Genomic DNA, 24,642 nt, shown 5'->3' on the forward strand with positions numbered 1-24,642 from the left:
GGAACAGCAAAGCTTTGAGGCTTCTCGATGAGCTATCAATGAAGAGGCATCATTCGTTCGGATAACAGGCAATTCCAATTGCCTCGTACAGACCGAATACGTTGTGGCAGAAGCAGAGCCCATCTTGTCGAGTGAAGTAGCTTGAGAAATGTCAGTGACGCTTCATCTGACTTGGGACCTGCATACTTTCATCTAACAAATCCCACTCCTTGACTAGATGTCAAAAGCTCGGCATTCCACTTTGTTAGACCAAGATATCTGATCAAGACATTGAGGTCTCTTTGGTTGGGGTAGTGTGGGTTTCTTTCACCAGCTGCACCTATAAATTGTAATCTGAATCTTCAACGTCTACCTCCTCTTCTGAGGATGGTTACTTTCGTTCTGGCAGAGTAGGTACAGGAAGCTCAGGGCAGTGTGGCAATGGGACGATGTATGATGGAAGGTCCGGATACATGATGGCAGATGCATTCTTGCCAGCCTGACGTTAGGAAGGGTCCACCATGCAGAAGTAGTAATTGTTTGAGTGGTCAGTGGGTTCACGCCAAATTCTTGGAATAGCGAACTTCATAGTTTTCTTTCATGAAAAATATTTTATTTGTGATATTTTTTCTATATTATTGGATATTAAAGAAAATAAATTAATTGAAAGATATTTAAATTTTAAAAGGTCTAAAATTTGTATAATATAAAATCTTACTATTCAAGCAAGCAAATATTGTCCGTCTTACCTTCTAGAGTGTTTTTCTGCAGAGGTCGCAAGTAAAATGAGGTGCCCAGGGTTTGTTTTGATCCCTGATAGACATGCCGAAATATGCCTTTGTAGGCTTCACACATTTTAGCAGATGCTGTCACAGAGTACTTTTTGTTTTTGTCTTGATAAATTGGCCACGTACATAGCAGAATGCGTCTGAAGAATGCTTGCAGCTTCGCCATCTCTGATAAATTCAGATAGGTCTATGTGTTCACTTAGGCAGCTGGAACTAAACTGAAGTAAGCCCCTGTATATATATTACTATGCAAAGTTCCAGAAAATTCTAAAAGGTTCTTAAAAATTCTTATAAGTTCTACAACATTCTAGAAAGTTCTTGAAAATTCTTGTCAGCTACTCAGCACTGAATTTACCTGTTCTGGAAAATGGGTAAGTTCGAAAATTTCATTACCAAGGTGACAAAAGCAAAGTTTGAAGAGAAAAATAGGTCTTTTCCATTTACTTTAGGCATAAGCAATTGGGAAATAACACTTTCAGCCCAGGAACAAGAAAAAGTTTTGTTTGGAAATTTCGCACAAAGCTACTCGAGGGCTATCTGTGCTAGCCGTCCCTAATTTAGCAGTGCAAGACTAGAGGGAAGGCAGCTAGTCATCACTACCCACCGCCAACTCTTGGGCTACTCTTTTACCAACGAATAGTGGGATTGACCGTCACATTATAACGCCCCCACGGCTGGGAGGGCGAGCATGTTTAGCCCGACGCGTGCGCGAACCCGCGACCCTCGGATTACGAGTCGCACGCCTTATGCGCTAGGCCATGCCGGGCCGTACAAGAAAAAGTAAAAATTTTGTTACATAGTGTTATCTGCATTCTGTTCGACGATTATCGAAATGCGGTTTCTAGTATAGTTAGTCAGCAGATACACTGCTGAGCTACTGAAGGGGGGAGGTCATGCTGTTACGGATTATATGGTATGGTTGGAGGAATCTGGTGGGTGCTGGAAAAAGTATTTTAGAATATCTATAATCTGGCTTTACGCTCATACTAAGAAACAATTTCTGTTCTGTTCTGGTAACAATTTTATTTTCCGAGAATTTAGATTGAGCATGTTGTTCAGTTCAGAATTTAACGTACGTTTGTAGATTTGGAGGTTCATCTAAACATTTCCAGAAAAAATACGTGTGTATGTTTTCTTATAGCAAAGCCACATGAGGGCTATCTGTCGAGTCCACCAAAGGGAATCGAACCTCTGATATTAACGTTGTAAATTCGCAGACCTACCGCTGTACTAGCGGGACACTCCGGAAGGAGTAACAACCTAATGTAGCTATTTCTTAGTTTTGAATTTTATACAAAGCTACACGAGGGCTATCTGCACTAGCCTTCCCTAAGTTAGCAGTGTAAAACTAGAGGAAAAGCAGCTAGTCATCACCATCCACCGTCAACTCTTTTACCAACGAACAGTGGGATTTACCGTCACATTAGAATACTCCCACGGCTGAAAGGGCGCCCATATATGGTGTTACAGGGATTCGAACCCGCGACTCTTAGTTTACGAGTTGAGCGCCCTAACTACCTGGCCATGTCGAGCCCCAGGTTTAAATAACTTTATATTTGTGTGACTAAAGGATTAAAAATAACCGAATTAACTCTGTTCCACAGTTTTGTTCAAAGCTACATTAAACTCGGTATGGTCAGGTAGTTAGGAAGTTCGACTCATAATATGAGGGTCACGGGTTCAAATCCCTGTCACACCAAGTATGCTCGCTCTTTCAGCCCTGGGTTTGTTATAATGTGTAGCCAATCCTACTATTCATTGGTAAAAGAGTAGTCCAAGAGTTGGCGGTAGGTGTTAATGACAAGCTGCCTTCCCTCTAGTCTTACACTGCTAAATCAGGAACGACTAGTGCGGATAGCCCTCAAGTAGTTTTGCGCGAATTTCAAAAAGACAAACATAAACTAGTTTCGAAAGTGAATTTTCACCCCTTTATTCATTTTGTATCCGAATCACTTTTCCCTTTAATTTGTGTTGCTCACAAGAGGAATGAGATAACGAAACGTGACGACATTTAAATTATCACAGTCGATGTGATTCAGGAAGATTTACCACGTGAAAAGAATGACGTGGTATTCTTTCCGTTTTTCATGATTTCCGTTATTAATTTTGCTCCACATCATGCATAACTTATTCTTTAAACTACCTACTACACATTTTGTGCACGTAGCAAAGACATTATGAAACTTTGTACTCCTTACTACATAGCTTCCTCAGAAAGATCTGGAATCATCTCTATTTGTTCATCGGTTCACGGAAAACAAAACAACACAAAGAAGGTAGAGAAAAAAAACCACAAACAGTGAAAATGTGTTGGGTTTTCGTGAGATTTAACATGTTAGTCAACAGTTTCGTGGGAAACTAAAACCGAAACTGTGGTTAGGAATTCGTGAGTTGATCACCTCTCCTTGTGAAAGAAAAGTAAATAGATCCATTTATTATAACTACTGGAGACAATCTGAACTATGATGCAAAATCATCTTTCTCATCATGTTTGCTAGCTATCAGTAAAGGTAAAATACGATGTGTTAAGGAAAACAGTGAGTTTAGTCTTCGGTTATACAACCAGCAGAAAATATGTGCGTTATATGCAAATAAGAATTACACGTTATGTGGTTAAGAAAAAACAACAAAAAAACTCGTGGTTTTAGAGTTCCTTTGGCAACACGAAATTCTGTGGGCGGAGTGATTCACGCTATTCAAACAAGGTTTTATATTTAAGCCAATTCAGAATCTTATGCATCAGCAACAGAATACAGTGATGGAAACCCTAAGATTTGTGTTACTCGTTGGTGTCTTTCTTATCGCAAGCTGCAGCTGCACACCTAGGCACGAGGCTGACTATCTGGTTATGTTCCAGAAACCTATCGATAACTTTTATATTATGGTAAGTAGTCTTCCTTCATGTTTGTTACTATGGTCATTAGAGCTACTTATGTTTTGTTTGTTTGTTTTGAATTTCGCGCAATGTCCCACGAGGACTATTTGTGCTAGCCGTTCTTAATTTAACAGTGTACTACCAGTCATCTGCACTCACCGCCAACTTTTGGACTACTCTTTCACCAATGGCCGTCACGTTGTGATAAATCCAATGCTGAAAAGGCGAGCATGTTTGGTGCTATGGGGATTCAAACCCACGATCCTCAGATTGCGAGTCGAGGGCCCTAATCACCTAAGTTCGATTAGTATTAGTCGCGAAGCTACACAATGGGCTTTGTGTGCTTTACAGGTATCAAGATCTAATTGTTAAAGTAGTAAGTCTAGAGGTCTACCGATGAGGTACTTGGAAGATGGATGAGTATATATTAGGTACTTGAAACCACTTAACCGTCAAGACTCATAATGACATTGTATAATATTATCTATTAGGTACTTCTAACCACTTAACCGCCATAACAACATTGTATAATTTGTTTTTATTTTGTTGCGTCTATATTGAATACCTGCCATATGGAATATTTTAACTTTGTAAATAGGATCTCCACTTACTATATTAAGCCTTGAACTACAGATACATTATCCTTATTAAATTATAATGTGGATTCCATTTAAATAATATTTTATGTCGTTAAAACTTAACTATTTAAGCAGTAGTCTCAATGCACAACATGATTTCAAATTTACTCGTAAGCCAGAAATTAACACTGTTTCCTAATGTGTTTAGAAGGACTTCCTGGACTTGGGTGTCATGTGCCAGTCCAGTAATCAGTGTAAGAGCAACTGTTGTCTCATGGACCATCGAACCAACAGACGAACTTGTCAAATGAGAGCATTGAAAGGTGAACGGTGTTCCAACAGCCAGGTCAAATTCGATTGCTATGCGGATTTCTGCCCTTGTGAAAGTGGAGATGGTAATTTTGTGATTATATACATATCTCTTTATGTCTGTATGTTTATTTGTTACCACATGTAAACTTTATCCACTATAATGGAGACATAATTATCCCCCCCTTTAACGTATAATAAAGTGCTTAGTTCTTACGCAAGTAACAGACAGACAAACCAGTAAATGTGACTTAATTATTAACTATCCCTCACCGCATAATATTATAGAAACTTCCGGTATTTTATAGTCACGAATAACATCATATCGAAAATAGACCCTGAAGTAAAATTTTAACCAACAAATCATACTTTACTATTTTGTACAGATAAATGTTTTTGAGGGCCCATTTCAATTATTATATTTTTTTAAATTGTTTTTTTTAGAGTTTTGCACGTATCCGGATTACCAATGTAAACGATGAAATTGAAGACATTTTGAGAAACGACGGATAAAACGAACTTGGAAGAAATAATGTAGTTATGCTTACGACAAAAACCAAGTTTGTATATATGCCACTTTTCCATTTTTAAATCTAGAATCATTGTCCTATTTTATATTATCACTTGTAAGTGTTCCCTTTTTTTTAATCTAAAGATATTTATCTTGTGTTATTTCAATACCTGTAAGTGTTCCCTTGTTTAACCTAGAGATTGTTCTGTCTTGTATCAACACTTATCATTGTTCACTTGTTTAACTTAAAGAATGTTGTCCTGTGTTATATCAACACTTGTCAGTGTTCCCTTGTTTAACCTAAAGATTGTCGTCCTATGTTATACTAACACAATGTTATGTAAACTTCATGGCTACGTTTTTTTTTCATGTAATTACATTTATTGTCAGTAATAAGAAGTAACAATAAAATATTTTACCTTGCTTAACGTAGCTTTCTGGTTTCGTTTGTTTTGAATTTCGCACAAAGCTACTCTAGAGCTATCTGCGCTAGCTATATCTAATTTAGCAGTGTAAGACTAGAGGGAAGGCAGCTAGTCATCACCACCCACCGCCTACTCTTGAGCTATTCTTTTACCAACGAATGGTGGGATTGACCGTCACAATATAGCGCTCCCCACAGTTGCAAGGGCGAGCATGTTTGATGTGACGGAGATTCAAACCAGCGACCCTCAGATTACGAATTAAGTGCCTTAACCACCTGGTTAATAATTACACTTCGATTTCCATGAAATGAATCTGTAATTGTCCATACGAAACTGTTTCATTTTCAAAACTTTTTAAATGCTCACATCAACGGTGTTTTACAACAATAATCGCATTTTATTAATGAATTTTCTACAAGTAAAAAACAAAATAACAACACTAAATCGCTGGTGTGTTTCGTTTAATTATAATATTTGAACTACCAGGGTGTACTTCCAGTCTACGTTCACACTCATATAAAATAAAGTAGAAACAAAGCCACAGTAAAGCAGAGTATAATAGAATAGCATTATAGATTTTTATAGGATTGGTTGTTTGTTTTTTGAATTTCGAGCAAAGCCAGACGATGGTTATCTGTGATAGCTGTCCCTAATTTAGCAGTGTAAGACTAGAGAGAAGGCAGCTAGTCATCACCACCCACCGCTTACTCTTGGGCTATTCTTTTACCAACGAATGGTGGGATTGACCGTCACATTATAACACACTCACGGCTGAAAGGGTGAACATGTTTGGTGCGACAGAGATTCAAACCCACGACTCTTGGACTACGAGTCGAACGCCTTAACCCACCTGGCCATGCCGGGTATTTTTATGTTTTTTTAGGAAATAGGCGAAAATCAGTTCTGTAGCGGATCAGGCTTGTGAGTGGTTAGACAGCTCGACTGGGAATTCATGTGTCAGTCTTTCGACAAATCCCTGGGAATATGGGTGAATTAAGATAAGAAACGATACTTTTGAAATGATTTCATTAGCTAGTCAGAGGGCGATTGTATGTGCCTGATAGAACTATTCGATTTAAAGGATTAAATTTATGTGTTTAATGGAAGATTATGTTGTACATTTTTAATAGAAATATCAACAAAACTAGAGATGATTTAGTTATTCATTTAATCAGGTTAAAACATTCCCTCCTTCCTCCATTTTATTACAATTCGTTTCAGTTATTTTCAAAATGAATTATTAAACAGACGTTTGTCCAATAAAGGGTTTGCTTCAGAATTTTGCTCAAAGCTACACAAAGATTATCCACGCAAAGGCATCGCTAATTTCGAATACATAAACTAGTATGAGAAAAGGCAACTAGTCAGCAGTACACCGCTAACTTTTGGGCTACTCTTGTTTGATCAAGTCGTGGAATTTCACCTTCAGTCTTAAGGACATCCAAGGCCTCAAACTGCGGATTGTGTTTTTTCGGCAACCACTCATGATCATTAATCTTACAAATCACAGTTAGAACATGCCACGTCCAGATTATGTCGAATGAAAACGATTTTACTAACCGTCAACATTTCTAAACTCAACGAGTCACACTTAAGTTATGGCTAAAATGTTTGAATATTTTGTTATAACTAAGATCATTATTATTAAGCTGGAATAGAAAGGTACTTAAAACTGTCAAAGAGAGAAATGTATGTTACGCTAAACATATATATATATATGTAATTTGTATAATGAGACAGGTTATATGAACGGATTACTACAGATTACTACAACAATTTTATGATGCACTTGTAAAAAAATGTTTAAGTCAGCATTTCACCGACCACAATGAAACATTTCCAAAACATATATAATGATAAAAATATAACATCAAATTATTATAAATAGCGTCTGTAACAATATATCAGTTCATATTAAACATTCAGCACTTTCTTGGTCGTTCTCGTACTATAATTACCCCCAAAAGACTACTTCTCATGTTGTCGACTATGTTATTGATGTAATACACCGATACTTCATCTCAATGTATCACTACAAAGCGCTACAATTTAACTATAATAGCTGTTTTAGGGTTGTTACTAACAATTTTGCCGGTTCATTTTGTACAACAGTTTTCAATTGGTTTACAACCTGGACACTTTGCTGGACATGGAAATCTTGTAACATCCTACAGGTCAAAATAATCTTGAACAATATGCTCACTGAGGGCAGTGATAGTGTCATCCTGAAAAAAAAGAAGTTATATACAAACATAAACCTAGCATAATGCAACATATCGACTCTATGAGCATGTGTCATTGACGTTTCTTTGGGAAATATGAAGAGAAGTTTACTACCATGATGAATAGCTGCCCAAACAGGTACTGCACAACCTTCTGAATGACAGTTTTCCCTCATTTATTATCCAAGCAAACGACGAACACGAATCCTGCTGTCAGTTTTAAGAAGCTAAAAGCAGGATTCATTAGAAAAGATGACATGCAGCCAGTGTTCTAACTAAAAGTTGACATACTGTCTTGCTCAAGAAACATAGTGACTCCAGCGAGTTTTGTTTCGGTTTTCAGATAGCCCTTCTTTCAAAATAACCTTGTTTAGTCAATCTCTTATTCACGGTTCTTCTTGATACCGATTAACGAATGTGTTCATGCCATTCCTGTCATAAGGTGTTGCAAGACTTCTTTCAACCTTGACCTCTTGACCTGATCCAAACAAGATCATTTCGAGCAGTAAGTTTTAGAAGTATACCAGCAGACTTTCCTGGAACATCGTTTCCCGTGGTCCGATGACGTTTTGGGATTCTGGATACCGTACACGGGGGCTGTTCTGGCAATATTTGTTTGTTTCACATCATCCCTAGACAGTCGAACAAGTTGAGGACGATAACATCTAACCCGTGACAAGGTATGGTTATACATCAAGAACGGAGAAGTTGGATGAACGAAACGTTAAGAAACCAAATAAACACAGCCACAAAACTATGCTCACCTGATAAAATTAATGATGAAATCAACAAAATAAAACAACACTTCATTAACATAAAAAATTTCCTCCAAAAACCGTAAAAAAATTGTACACACACAAACCTAGACCAACAACACGGTCAACAACAAACAAACAACAATAAATCCAAAGAAACAACAAACTACAATACTTTAAACTTTAATAACTTAATCAACTTTAAAATATCCAACATTTGAAAAAAAAACAACTTATAACAAAACACAACATTCCAGTAAATACCAAATTTATTCAAAAACCAGGTACAAAACTAAAGTCCATACTATGTAAAAAACTATACTGACAAACACAACACCAACACAATTTATAAAATACAATGTAACAACTGTCACTACTTCTGTATTGGAGAAACAAACATAAAAATGGAAACTAGATTCAAATAACACACACACAAAACACCTTCACACGTTTTTGAACACTGCAAATCAAATAAACACAATATAGCCATAGAAATCTCCGAGATACTAAGGAGGGAAGCAAATATAAACAAATGCAAAATCAAAGAAGCCCTAATTATAAAACAAATCAAACCAAAATTAAACCAATATAAAGGAACAACTTTATACCTCTACTAATTAATAACCTCACATGCAACTGCAACACGTCCTACAGTCTTGTACCTGTTAAAACTCTCGTCCCTAACACGTGCCCGGTAACGATCAGTTGCAAACTCTCTCTTTGTTAACTTGAAGATGACATAAGAAGGTCGAAATGTTGTTTTCTACTTTATTTTAATAAAAGTTTTAATACCCATACCAGCCGTCCTGAGATGTAAAACGTTAATCTGTTCTGAAAACAAAATTGTACTAAAATCACACCCTTCATACAAAACAGGTGTGTATACGTGTTTTGATGAACAAATGCTCAAAACACCCTGCACAGATCAGAATAACAACTTGTGCATGTATGTCAGCTCATACGCTACCTTCAGTGTTAATGCTCGATTATTCACTTATTAACTACTACATGTATGAAGACAATAACATGAATGTAAAACAGTATGTAAACATCTTGACCAACACTGTATGAGATGCTGAATTTTTTAAATTAACCTACAAGATGAGTTTCCAGGTTATGATTATATAACGATTACATTTTTAACGCAACTTAATTTGCATAAAATATGCAATGAAAATATCACACAATTTGTAAGAAATATATACTCCTTGAACCTACGTATTTTTAAAATCATGACTGTATATAACTTGTAATGGTTTTAGTGTATTTCCTCTTAAAAAATACATCAGTTTACACGACTATCAGGAGTGTCTAACACAAGTGAGATTTAAATGTGACTTTGCTCAGAAAGGGAAGACATTATCCACCACTATCTATACGTATCTATATAATATATTGTATCAATGTTTCGAAGCAAATATATGATTGACACGTAATAAATGTAAAATTAAAATTATTTTTTTTAATCTGGTCAGTGGTAAGTTTCCAACAGCTCTCATGTTCGTTTTATTAAACAATATATATTTCTATAGTGGACAGCCCAAACTGTTTCTTTTATTCAACAATACATATCACTTAAAGGTAACAAAGTATTTAAGTTTTGTATAAAGAATTTCAACTGTTTACTATATTTGTGTTAATTCATTGAAACTGTCTTTATTTTTCAGTGAGTAACTTTACAGCCTTGTTGTTTCAAAGTATGGCACATGGAGTACTCATGGGCCATTGTAATAAAATAACATCATCAGAAAGAAATAAAAGAAAAATGGAATTTAACCCTTTGAGCACTTTTGAAGTGTCTATTGAACAACTGCATATGTGAAATTTCTAAATTAAGAAAAGTAATACTTGAAATTGTTACCACAATTTTTACCGTAAATATTTCAGAATTGATGTTTTTCTGTTTTGTATGACTTAGTGTAATTTGTAAACAACTCTTAGACGTCTCACCTGATAATAATACTTTTAGTAATTTTAGTTTTATTATGATATCTATGCTCATTCCAGATCAGTGTATAAGTGTATCTTGCAAGTACATTTAAATTCTTCTGACTGTTCTTATAGTAGTGAGAGATTCAGTTACATCAGCTGTTATATTCTTATCTCCACCTAAGCTACACTTCAGTAAATTATTAAAAGGATTAAATCTTAAATGCTGGGCTTGATCTAGTGATTAGCTTACCATACTATGACTCAGAGTCCATGGTTTGCATCACTCTGTGTAAAATCATTCTTTGTGCTTTGGAATTGTGTGTGAATTATAAAAGTCGCAACTCTGATCTTATTTTCTGAGCAGAATTACTTGAGACATAATGGTGATTTCTGTCAGTTAGTTGAATCTCCTTTAGTTAAGGGTATGCAGCTCTTTATGTATCTTTTCACAAACCACCTAATCAACTACTTAAAAAGCTGGCTGTATCAGTTTTGTTCTTAACTGTTTATTTTGGCTTATTCCTCATAAAGATGTTTATCACATAGGAGATGAATTCATGTTTCTTGACCCAACCAACAACTGTCCTCAATACTAATTCTCCTGACATTGAGAGCTACCACTATTGTTATGCTAGTAGGATGAATTTCACTGAAGTGAATCCTTCCATTACATTGGTACGTTTTGTTTTTAAAGCATTCTATCTTATACTTTTTAAGTGAAACAAAGAAACAGTTTAAAAGCATCAGTTCTCTATATGTTGGTCTTGTCTTGCTGTTCACTGTTGATGAACCATAAACCTACTTTTTTATACTAATGATTGTACTACATTAAATAATTTATTTAATTAAATACTGTGCCCAAGAACACACAGTAATGACTTGCAAAAAGCAAACAATGCCATATAACTATTGTTATTTGTCTGGCTTTCTAACTGTGCAGTAGAAGCCATTAAAAATTCATCTAAACTCATTTGGGTGATTCTCATGAAAAGAAATTGAAACTGGTTGATGAAATAGACAATTCTCTGTTAAGAAAACAACATAATATAATATATTATTTAATAGATTAGAAGTTTGGTTTTTCTAGTGGTTATAGAGAATATACAATGTCAAAGAAAACTTGGCTATTTATGAAAGAGAGGATGTTTATGGTTCTCTAAACAAATAAGATTGAAGGCTATAAAAATTTCTTTACTTCAGTAATATTTATTGTGTGAATTCCATATTTCGTGGTAAATAAATTGGAAAAGATACTGACAGAACAAATGTCATAATTTCTTACTTGTGGAGATTGAGGTTTGTTTTCAATATTTCCTTTTAAAATTAAAACTTGTATTAAAAGTTGCTTTATTAACTACATTTTCATACCAAGGTTATGGTAGTGGTTCATAACAGGAAATGCATACAACTCTAAAAAGTTAACATTTCTTATAACTGTTATCACATTTAACCCTTATGTACTGTACACACCTTTTTGGCACAAGCTGAATGTGTTACCAATGACTCTAAATTATGATTTGCCAGTTCTAAAAGCTAACTTGTATTGGACATCCAGTTCATGTGACATCGACATTCCTGTCTATATATTTCATTACAGTCTTTAAACATAACATTTTATTCTCCTATAGAAGAAGAGTGAACTATTCAAACGTTTTCAGTTTTGAGTATTATTTAAAAATCATTGTGTCTACCTTGTTTGTGAAGGACTGATATCCTTACATTTACTTGTTTTTTTTGTAGTTTTCTTTACTTGTTTTAATGTTAGTTTCGTTAGTTATTACCTTTAGTTGTACGACTTGTGTTTCTTAATTTGTAAATTCTTTCTTGGACTTGTACAAATCCATTAAAGTAGTTTTTTCCTTTTTATTTAAACTGAGAAACAACTGAATAAATATCTATAGGTATGATGTAAAAATGATTGAGATGCTGATACCGATTTCAAAAATGAAACACCAACAACTTGAACATTTTCAAATAGTTGTCTTTTCTTTATTTTGTTTTGTTCTCACAGAAAATAATTGTCAAGTATCTGAAAGTGCTCGAGCTTTGATTACTTTTTTTATAATCTATTGCATCTTTTTCGTGTGATCCTGTGTTGCTAACTCTCTTATCTGAAGGTACCAATATGTATACACAATATTATTATTTCTTTTAAAGTATCCTGTTCTTGATTCTTTAATGAAATATTTTTTTGTATTCAGTTACATTTATCTAAAGATATTCTACTATAATTTTTATAAAAATAATCACCTAAAAGTCTAGTCTTACAGTATAATATTGTACAGTTTATTTTGTTCTGAATTTAGTGTTTCTACTTTTGAAATAAAGCAGAATTTGATATGTAGTGTAACTATGTTTATAAGGTAAGTACTGACTCCAACTTTGCCATTTTCTTTATCATAATTTTCTATGAATTTGATTTCTGTTTTCCTGTCGTTTTCAGAGTTAAATATTTAGCTATAAAAATACTAACACAAAAACCAATTTAAATACCATTTGAGTGACTGAAAAAAAATTAATATTGGATGTTACTCATTCTGTGACATACGTGTAATTATACAAATATTATTAGAGTACGTTCTAAAAAGAATATTTCAAAGGATTAATATATTTGGAATCAAAACTTGTGGAATAAAAACCTGTTTAAAAGTAGAGAATCTCCTAATAGAATTAATGTGATTAAAAGTTTAAGTTCTAATAGAATTGTACACCTCTGGTATTTTGTGTTTCACTTGACTGTTATCAGATAGTTATTGAATCAAGTTAGATGTGTAATCCAGCCACTCTCAGTGTTAAACGAGAACATATATAATAGATAGTAATATTTTAGATAAACTTTGATTATTTTTTCTAACTTACAATGCAACTAGCAGTTGATTCAACATATCAGGCTGTTGTATATGAAATGTCAGATTTTTAAAGGAAAATGTGTAATAAGTACATCTTATTGTCTTATAAATTATTTAATCAAAATAAGCTCATTTAGATCCAATACACTTCTGTCAGTGAGTTGCAAGTTTATAAATGCCACATTTAAAGAGTTGGAAGCCTTTTGATACAGTGAAGTCTTCGAAGGTACTTTAATTGACGTTTTTAAGGAGTGAGGAACAAATTTTAACTTGTTATTTGATGGTTTTCAATCAGTCCCCAAGGTACCCATTTATTGAGCTTTTTCACCTTACCGGCCTGGCATGGCCTAGCGCGTTAAGGCGCGCGCTTCGTAATCTGAGGGTCGCGGGTTCGCGCCCGAGTCGCGCAAATATGCTCGCCCTCCCAGCCGTGGGGGCGTTATAATGTTACAGTCAATCCCACTATTCGTTGGTAAAAGAGTAGCCCAAGAGTTGGCGGTGGGTGGTGATGACTAGCTGCCTTCCCTCTAGTCTTACACTGCTAAATTAGGGACGGCTAGCACAGATAGCCCTCGAGTAGCTTTGTGCGAATTTCCAAAAACCAAACCAAACTTCACCTTACCAGCTGCTCTATGATGTCAGGAAACTTTAATAATGAATGTTACATTTGTCAGCAAGTTGTCTTACAGTTTGGTGAGTACCTGATTAAACTAAGGCCTCAAATTCGTCCTTCTTAATAGTTGTCTGAGGGTGGCCTAGAGGCTTATTTAAAACACTTGTCACACCAGAGTGAAATCTTCTAAACCAATGCTGTGCTGTCACCAAATGCATTAATGATATTACACACTGCTGTCTCTGTATTATAACCAAGCTTAAACTCACACAAGAAAATCACAAGGATACTAATTTTATCCATGGTGACAAAAATCAGTATAAATATGATTTAGTTTACAAACTAGAATAAAGTATGACAATGTTTGGAAGGAAATCTGTTGTTGGTTTCTGATCAGTTTTTAGCACTTGGTTTAGGTTACATATTTTACAGACTGTATCTGTCTGTACCTGACAATGTTTTTACAGATAAAACTGTTGTACTCGTGAAATAAAACATAAGTGAAATATACATTTGGCTTTCTTTTCCTACAATTATTTTTATCAACTGCTCACGTTCTTAAGAATTGATTTATACATACTAATTCAATGGTATGCACTAATAAATGTCAGTCAGCTATGAGATCACTGGCAACACAGCACATTATTATCTGTATGTTTGGTTCAGGGTGAATTTCTTACCAATTGACAGTGAAAAGCTGCCACATATAAGACTTGTTGCTGGAGGAGTATATAAGGTCTTTAGGAAGATAAGAATTCATACAGTGAACTTTCCAAATAATGTAGAGACAAAGCACATGACATTTGAAAGGCTTAAACCTTCAGTGATCTCCTTGGAAAAACTTATCAGCCTTTAAGACACCAACGTGTTCCAAAAAATGTAATTCACAGCAGTGTCTTCATACATTAAATGAAGGTGATTGCTACAAAAGAGAATAGAGAATGCTTTGACATACAGAAAAAGCTATCATGACACATGCATTTCCTAGTACTGTTGACAAAATAATAATTAAGGATTTGAGGCTCATGAAGGCTTAAAAGCTACAAGTTAACATGTTTCCAGTTATGCCTTGAAATTGGTGCTGTTTCTTCAAGAAAAATGGCCAAAGAAATTGAAATTGCAGTAATACTCTTCAACACATTCTTATTACATCCTAAGGTGCAACTCCAATAGACCTTTGGGCCTTTGTTCTGCCTAAATATGGTCTTGGTAGCCAAAATTCATATGCGATATTGGAAAATACATCAAGATATTTGAGCTGTGATTGACCCCACCATTTATTACAAAATCTTAACATGTTATGGAAATAGTGTTGAATAATAGAACATAATCACGGCACTCGTTGACCTTTTGAACACTGTTTTTAATAAAGTACAGTTAACCTAAACAGCATAAAAACTATTTTTAATTTTTATGAACTTCAGTTTCTTTCCGTATATTCTTTTGCATTCCACGTGGTTACATAAATGAGCTGTAACTTATTACAAATACATGTATAAAGAATTAATCTACTTACAAACTTAAGTCACAAAAGAATCTATATATGTACTTTGAATACCATTCCAGAAAGACTGTTTTCATAATTCCTTTTCTGACAGTTTTTGATACCAGTGAGAAAGTACCTTTATTTGAACTAAGTAAAGACAGACCACTCCACTGACCAACTTGAATATGAAGAAGCTGTAGGTAAGGAAGTTTTGAAATTTATATTTTAAAGTATACCAATTTGTTTTAAATTATTTATCGTGTTAAATACTAAATATTTTGCATGCATAAATGATTTAAGCTTTTATTAAAATTTTCTCTAGCTGCAGTTCATCTGTGAAAAAACAACAACTCTGCAGCAATGAGATGCAAACCATGGATCCTCAGATTCATTGTCTAACCTGCTAACCATTATTATTTAGGCTAGACTAGACCTAGTGGTTATTATGCAAGATTGTGAAATTGAGAGTCCATGGTTTGCATTCCATTGTTGTAAAAAATAGTGCTGTGTGTTTTTGTCTGTGAGTGCATAGAACAGTGACAGCCAAATCCCACTATTCAAGAGTTGACAATGAATTCTGTTGATTACAGAAATTGTTTTCCTTGCTAATCTGTCATTTTAAAAATTAGTGATGTATATCATATATAGCTTTGAATGAATATCCAAAATAAACTATTATTCTTTGAACTTGAACAGTTGTTCCCTTCCTTTACAGAGTTTAATATCATCTTTGTTTTGTGTATTTTATTAACTGAACACTTTTTACTTTTGGTGTTCCTCATGCAGCAATCTGAAAAAAATAACAACAAAAAAACACTGTAATCTCCACAGACTGGTTTACTTTGTGATTTCCAAATACAAACTTACATACTCTTATCAATACTTATTCCACTTGTGTGAGTGTTTTTCATATAACAAAGCTACAAAGGGCTATCTGCTCAGCACACCGAGGGTAATCGAACCCCTGATTTTAGCGTTGTAAATCCAGAGACATACTGCTGTACTAGCGGGGGCGCTTGTTTGTTTGTTATTTCTTTCTAGAGTTACCACACTTCACATAAATATTCCAAGCTTAATAGATATAACTTAATTTTATCAGCCATTCAAAATCAGTTACCACTGTTGTAACAATCACACAATCTGTTCAACAAACAAAACATTTTTAACAGTAAATGTTGATGCATTGAGTTTTATTATCTATGTTAGATTGATATATGTGTTTTACTGAACATATTTAGATTTACATGACAAAAATAATCCCTTAATTTATTCTTTCAGACCTGTCTGCTCTTGAGATATAGCTTTTCATATTTTTTTTTCCCATATTTCCTTTCCACAATTGGAACTTTGTCTGTGTGGTTGTCTCATTTGTCAGCTTAATGAGGTGGCAGCGTATGAGCTTAGAATTAAGAACCTTTTTAAGGAATATAGCATCTGTAACTTTTTTAGGAAGTTTATCAAATTCTCATAATTCTATATTTGCACTCATAAATAATTACCACATATCATATGTCCTCAAATACATATAATATAATAAGTACTTAAAAGTTTCAGCTTCCTGGCCTTGCCTTCTCGGTAATACATATTTGTTTCTCATTGTCAGCCAAACATCGTCTTCTGTGTTAGAGTAATAAAAAAAAATAAGTTTGAGGATTGGATCATTGCTAACTGTCAACAAACAATACAAACAAGTGTGTGTATCTATATATATAAACGTATATATACACTTAAGTAGTATATTTAATGTAAGCAAATTAAAGATCTGAACAGTTGTTTTACAGTATTGTTTTATAATTAAATACTAGTAACAGAAAAATTTAAATGTTCTAATACAATGATTATAATAATAATGACTTTAGAAAGATATACATTTAATCACACAAGAATTAAAAACCTAATAGCTACATAAAAAAATGAAATTAGCTATAAATAAGCATAGGAATAATTCTGTTTTGTGTTTGTTTGCCACACAGCTAACATGGACATAATAGAGTGTAACAGGTGCCACATAAGTCTGGGAATAACTTGATGTAACAGGTTTAACACATCACATGTATTGCATTGAACTTTGGACATCACTTGTTGTTTGTACACATTTGTTTAAAATTAATTTGTTTTATTAAATAGCAAACACAAATTCAAAGGTAGAATATTAATACACAGTGTTCCATCTACAGATAACCTCTTCACACTTTCGCACGCAGTAAATAGTATTGATTGCACACTTTGTGAAGGAATATATGCTGATTTGAGTTTTCAGATACATTTTTACTTGTACATAAAGGATCTTTTTTCATTAAATGTACAGCGTCTGTAGTTTACCTGTCAAATCATGAGTGAAACTAGTTTAACTGTATTCCTGTACAAATGCATGGTTACACGACAGTATGTTCTGTTGGGTGAATGAAAATTTTCCTCACTTATTTAAAATCAAATAACTTAAATCATTTTGGTGTCTCTTTAATGGTTAATAAATGTATTCTAATATTAAAAATAACTTCTCTTAAAACTGCCAACTCTATTAAAATTCAAACCAACCTTTTATTTGACTAACCACATGTTAGGACAAGTGCTATGATATTAGTTTCTAACAGTTTGAAAATAATGTAGTTAAAGTGTTTGCTATACTACATTTAGTTGGGTTTAGTTTTGGGTTTTAGGTATTGTACAACCTAAAAAACAGGGAAGTACAAAAAAGTCATTGTAAAAACCTCATCCTAGTGGTTAATGTATATGGACTCTAACTTTAAAGATTCATAGTTTGTAACTAATTGTCACAAAAATACCCCTTACACTTTGAAGATGCATTATAAGAATGATGGTTAAAGTTCATTACTTGGTCAGACAAGAGAAACCCAAAAGTTGTCACTTCTTGTTTACCAGTTAACAATTAGGGATGGCTATCTGTACATAACCATTATGTAGCTTTGCACAACAGTTTAGGTTATTTCTAGTTAAATTTGAATTAAAACACAACCATTTATATTCTTTCTGTTTTGTTTGTTTGTTACTTTACAATTCTTTGTGTATGTTCCAATTTTATTCTTGTTTTTGTAAAAAAAATATTTTGATAAAATTACCGACTGGTTCTTCATACTTTGCTTCTTAAACAAATTATAAATTAAACAATTCATATTTAATAACAGCTAAACTAAATTTTAATATTATTTTATTTTAGTTAATATAAAGAATGTATTTCACACAACTGAATAAGAAATATTTCCACGGTATACTCTTTACAAACTAAACAAACACACCATAAAAAAAAACTGTTTTACTATGATGATTTATAGGAACCAGGTATTATTTTATCAGGTCTTAAATCATTTCTGATCGTCCATGAACACTTTTGAATGTCACATTATTGTTGATGGTTTGATTGATTTTATGATGACTTTCCTGCAACTTTGTTTCTGTTTTAAGGCACTAGTTTTTGGATTAATAATTTTTGTATCACCGTGACTTTGATATACTGTCAGCAAAACGTTTTGAAGCAATATACGAGGTTTGTTCAAAAAATACGCGGACTGACGTCATAAAACAAAATGTACTTTATTTAGAAGTTACAGGTCTGGGACCCCTTCAAAGTACTCTCCTCCCCCAACGCACACACTTATCCCAACGGTGTTTCCGCTTGTTGAAACAGTCCTGGTACGTTTCTTTTTTAATATCCTTCAGCTCCTTCGTCGCATTTACCTTAATCTCGGCAATCGTCTCAAATCTTCTTCCTTTCAAGGGTCTTTTGAGTTTGGGGAACAAGAAAAAATCGCAAGGAGCAAGGTCGGGTGAGTAGGGGGGGGGGAGAACAGTGATCGAGTGTTTGGCCAAAAACTCACGAGTTCTGAGGGCTGAATTTCGCAGCAACGGGGTGCATCTTCAATTTTTCGGTCAAAATCTCGTAAAAGATCCAACTGATATCCCACACTCTTCAGCAAGCTCCCTGACAGTCAGACGTCGATTTGCCCGCACCAGGGTGTTGATTTTGTCGACGTGTGGGTCGTCAGTTGACGTGGAAGAACGTCCAGGACGCTCATCATCTTCAATGGACTGTCGACCATCCTTAAAACGTTCATGCCACTTGAAACATGCCGTACGCTTCATAGCAACATCACCGTAAGCCGTGTTAAGCATAGCAAAAGTTTCAGTCGCAGATTTTCCAAGTTTAACACAAAATTTCACAGCAAGTCGTTGCTCCTTCAGGTCATTCATTCTGAAATCCGCCAAACGAAAAAATCGCACTTCACTTAAAACCGCGTAGCTAATACACAAATGAAGATATCTGCAATCGGGTAATGGCGTCGTAATCAGCTTATCTGTGCGAACCTAGCGACACCAAGCGGATTACCCTGGAACCAACTGGAGCCGCGCAATTCAAACAGTCCGCGTATTTTTTGAACAGCCCTCGTAACCATCTCATTGTATTCAATGTCACGCTGTTGTTGTGAATCTTACTTTTAACTTTTGTTTTTTATTTATGTTTTGTTTGTTTGTTTGGAATTTCGCACAAAGCTACTCGAGGGCTATCTGTGCTAGCCGTCCCTACTTTAGCAGTGTAAGACTAGAGGGAAGGCAGCTAGTCATCACCACCTACCGCCAACTCTTGGGCTACTCTTTTACCAACGAAAAGTGGGATTGACCGTCACATTATAACGCTCCCACGGCTGGGAGGGCGAGCATGTTTGGCGCGACTCGAGCACGAACCCCGATTACGAAGCGCACGCCTAAATGGGCTAGGCCATGCCAGGCCGTTTTATTTATGTAGCTTATAAAGTTTTGGAACAGAAGACAATAGTTTATACAGTTCATAATGGATTCCAACTGATGTAATAACTTCAAAGTAAATTTTTGAAGAACAAGAACTTAGTTGTCACGAAATATTGAAACTTGAAGTATTCTGGATTTTAAATCATATTCTTTGGTTTTGGAATACAGTGTATGTATGTGTTAGGTAACCTTGATAAGCCATCATCATGTTTTTTTACTGTTATTTGACTTACATAAGTAAAGTTGTTTCTCTGGTGTTAGGTAACTACAACTTTTCTAAAGTAGTTATCATTTTTTTAAGTCAACCATTGTTAAGGTGATGTATGGTTCACTCTAATGTCTAACATCTAGACAATTTAAGATAACCTTCCAGTACATATTTAAATTTTTCTAAATACATGTAACAAAAGTTTACATTTTTCACGTTTCTTGTATTTACTTCTTTGCCAACAGCCACAAATTGTTAAAAGTGTACGTCTGTATAGGTTTTAAAAATGTATATGCATAAAATTTTAATCATTTGAAATAATATTTTTGACTGATGAATGAAAAAGTGACAAAACTGTATAAAAGTTTGTAGTTGTGTCTGAGTTAGACTCAGTTTTATAATTGTGGGTTGATTCACGTATAAAGTGTACATACTAGACACCTAATTCTTTTTGTTGAGCAAAGTTGTTGTGTAATTCAAAAGGAGCATACTAGATGTTCTTTGGATCTCAAAGTTATGTATTATTCATGATTGAATGTTGTGTCTGATCAGAAATCTGTGATTTTAATCATATTAATGTAAGTTGCAAGAAATTTTGTTTTCTAGTAACTATTTGAAGTCACAGTTGTACAATAAATAAAGTTGTCTTAATGAAATGCTTGTACCAAATTATCTTACCAATACCTTGTTCAGAAAGCTAAGTATTCTTCAAATTCCTTATTTAAATTAATACTTTTGTGAATTATATAAGAACTTTTCAAGATTTTTTTGAAGTATTAGGTCTAACAACAAATACACCATTTTTTAGTGTTAATTAGCACATATTTTTATCATAAGCCATTTAACTGGGATGAAACCACTTATTCAAGTTTCATGTGTAGATGTCACAATAAAGTTGTGGAAGAATTGGATTTTTAATCTTTTGTGTTATGTATAAAACTTGCTACTGCTTTAGGAGCTTTCATTCAGTTGAAATCTTGCCTTTCTGTATTTTGTTACAATGATTTTGATCTGTTACATTGGCCCCAAGACTTAGCATCTCTTCTAAAATGTGAAAGTAACTCTAAGTTCATTTTGCATAGGTTTAATAAGTAATGAAAAATCAAATGTTTAAGATTTTTTTCAGAACTCTAAGCCTAAAGTTGGAAAAATAATTATAATTGATGAATAACTTAAAAATATATTTATATAAGAAGTAACTTTGTATTTCTGATTTGTGGTTAATATTTTATTGTGGATTACTCTTACTATTTTCTTGACATAATCTTTGTCAGAGACTGAATTTTGTTTATTATACTGAATGTTAAAGTAAATGACCAAACTTTTTAAAGACATAATTAAAAATTAGCTTGAAGTGTTTTATTGTCGAGATTTAGTAAAAAAAATTCTGGTGTAAGAGAACATTAACTTGTTAATGTTGTTTATTCAAATACTTGTAATGAAATCAAGTTATTCAAGTTACAATAATTCTGACAATATCAGTGATGACGAGAAACCCACTTGTTGAGAAATTTATATGCAAAAACGGCTCGTTTGGGCTTTACTTTACATAGAAGAGCGAACAACGTTTCGACCTTCTTCGGTCATCGTCAGGTTTTTTTTTGTGTGAACCTGACGATGACCGAAGAAGGTCGAAACGTTTTCTATGTAAAGTGTTTTCTTTCAAACATTTTTATAAAATTCTGACAATATGTTTATTTTTAAAATATGTTTTTAACCATTAAAGTTGTCATCAGCAAATAATTTGAATTTTACATGCACTTTGATGTTTTGACTTTTAATGACTAATTTCACACTTATTGTTAACACTCCTACGAAAAGTGGGGCCTAATAGGCCCCAGAGCAACTTGAAAGGTTATTAATATTAGGCTAATAATTTTGTATTTAAATGAAATTGCCATTTAAATCCATTAATGAATGGATTAACGAGATTCCCACTGTCCCTATCTACTATCTAGCGAAACCACAGCCAGGGGAACGGGCTTGGAGAAATCAGGACTAGAAACGTCTTTTCGTAGGAGTGTTAAAGATCTTCTTAGGTAACTTTCTTATTCCAAAAGTAAACAAAAATTGTTCAAATGTCTATTTTTATTGTGAAGAGAAATAAGAATTTAAGTGGTATTTACAGACCCTGGTGTTTGATATTTATAGTAGTTAATAAATTTGTGGCTGTGAAAAAAGTTTATTAAAAATAAATTTAGATATATTGGTAAATTGTAATTGTTCATGTATAACACATTCTTGTAGATTATATAGTAAAATTAAATCTGTGTGATATTCTTCACCAAGTTTTGAATTTTGTTACTGATAATTCTTTTTAAGCATTAACATTCACTTCACACATCTTTATAAAGTCTTTCCTTAAGTGTTGTCAAAAGTTTTGGAAGAGTAGTTTATAGTAATTGTGAAAAATGTACATTTTATATCATGGTTGGTCTCTTTTAACTGAAGATTTAGTGCTATGCAACTTTAATACCAAAACACCACCAAAAGGCTTAGAAAACATTTCACTAAACACTGTTTCTTTTTGCTTTTCAACTGTATAAATTTTAGCATTCCTCATAAGTTCCTATTATTTACAAGCCTAGAGATATTACTAACAGAAACTTCTGATGTTTATGTGTAGGTTGAAGGGTAAAATGTAGTCGTGTGTTAATGTGTAGCTTAATTGGGAAATGGAATTGTTGGAATATTTTTGACATAAATTCTGCATGTAACTTAGTACTAACTGTTTCCAAAAGATACCTTTATGTGTATATTCCACATAGGAGAAGAAAGAAAAATATTTTGTAGTACTTTGTGAACATTAACACTAAACTAATACTACTAACATTCATAATTATACTAAAATTAACAGATTCTGGATACTCAGATTAGTAAGTTATGACTCGCAAAAACGGCACCATTTTTAAAAAAATGTTTTGTCCCAAGGTTTATTCATAATGTCAGACAGTGTTATTGGTGATTGTGACACTGTCCACCCTGGAAATGTTTTTAGTTTTTTAAAGGCAATTAAACTTTTTAGTGCAATTTAAGTTATTTTAATTTATACATTTTTAAATGTGATTCCCTTTTAAGAATCACAGTTCATCTAGCTTGGTTTGAAATTAGAAAATGGCCGTAACGTCAAATAACTCACAACCAGGAAAGGAAAGGCCAACTTCAGGTGACTGACGCTGCTATTTGAACTACCCATTTGTCATCCTAGTGAGTTATTAATAAAATTTTGCTACAACTCTTTTAAAACTTTCCTTTTTGAAAATGGCCATAACGTCAAACAACTCAGAACCAGGACTGGAAAGGCAAACTTCAGGTGACTGATGGTGGTTTTTGTACTTACCTGTTAATCTTTCTGGCGAGTTATGATACATACAATTATGCAACAGAAAGTTCTTTACAACTTGTATTACTGTGGTTTTCCCTTACTGCTGTAGATTAGATATAAATATTGATTTTATGTTATTTATCTTTTTTTACCTTAATTTACTTTTATGAATTTTACTAAATTTACTTTAATTTTAACTTTTTTTTCCTGGATGTTTGACGCAGATCGCCTAGCTGATTTGTGCCATAAAACACCAACCAACCATGAATTTAAAAGGAAAGATAAATATAATTCAAATGTTTAATGAATTTCTGAACAACCAAGCTTTTATTATTTCAAAAAAAGAAAACTATTACACTGTTTGTTTTTGGTATCACAAATGTTTAGACATTTATTATAGTGTATTCTGTGCTATCTTAGTATATTTACGTTACACAAAGTGTAATGCTGGGACATAAAAGTTTATGAAATTGTAGTAATTATTCTAAGAAAATTGCAAACTATGAAATGAGAATAAACTGAGAGAAATATAACATACAGTGGTCTGACTTGATGTATTTACCTGATTGTTTTTCATAGTGTTGCATGGAAGTAGTGTTGTGTTAGATCACATTAACTTAGTTTTTAAATGTAGACTCAAAAGTCATCTAATAATATGCAATATTTCAATATAGGTGAGAAAATTAATATTTTTGTTTTATACAGTATTTCCAAAATAACGTAATAAAAGAAATTAGTATGTCCAAACTTCATGTGCTTTTTAATAAATGATAAAAGTTTTGTCTTGAGATGGTTGCACATTATTTTTGTGAGTCTAATAAGGGAAGTTTAAAAAATAAGTGTTGGTTGTGTTCATTATTTAACATGTGGGTATATAACGTAGAAAGGATGAACTAGTATGTCTGTAAAATATACATGCCAATTTAGTAGTTTATCTACCAAAACTCTTTTTAACAGTGATGTTTTCAAGAAGGGCTACAAACAACTTCATATAAATGTTTTTTATTCTGCTCGATGTTTTAG

At 33.5% G+C, this 24,642-nt stretch overlaps 1 protein-coding gene across 1 annotated transcript; it reads left to right on the forward strand.

Annotated features, from left to right (window-relative positions):
• Nucleotides 1-3,248: 3,248 nt before the first annotated feature.
• LOC143258087 (uncharacterized) lies at nt 3,249-5,472 on the forward strand. Its single transcript, XM_076517107.1, has 3 exons — nt 3,249-3,651; nt 4,429-4,615; nt 4,974-5,472. The coding sequence occupies exons 1-3, from the start codon at nt 3,502-3,504 to the stop codon at nt 5,009-5,011; spliced, it is 375 nt and encodes a 124-aa protein (XP_076373222.1). The 5' UTR covers nt 3,249-3,501; the 3' UTR covers nt 5,012-5,472.
• The last annotated feature ends 19,170 nt before the right edge of the window (nt 5,473-24,642 follow it).

The sequence above is a fragment of the Tachypleus tridentatus genome, chromosome 7 (assembly GCF_004210375.1).
Source record: "Tachypleus tridentatus isolate NWPU-2018 chromosome 7, ASM421037v1, whole genome shotgun sequence".
Classification (NCBI taxonomy): Eukaryota; Metazoa; Arthropoda; class Merostomata; order Xiphosura; family Limulidae; genus Tachypleus; species Tachypleus tridentatus.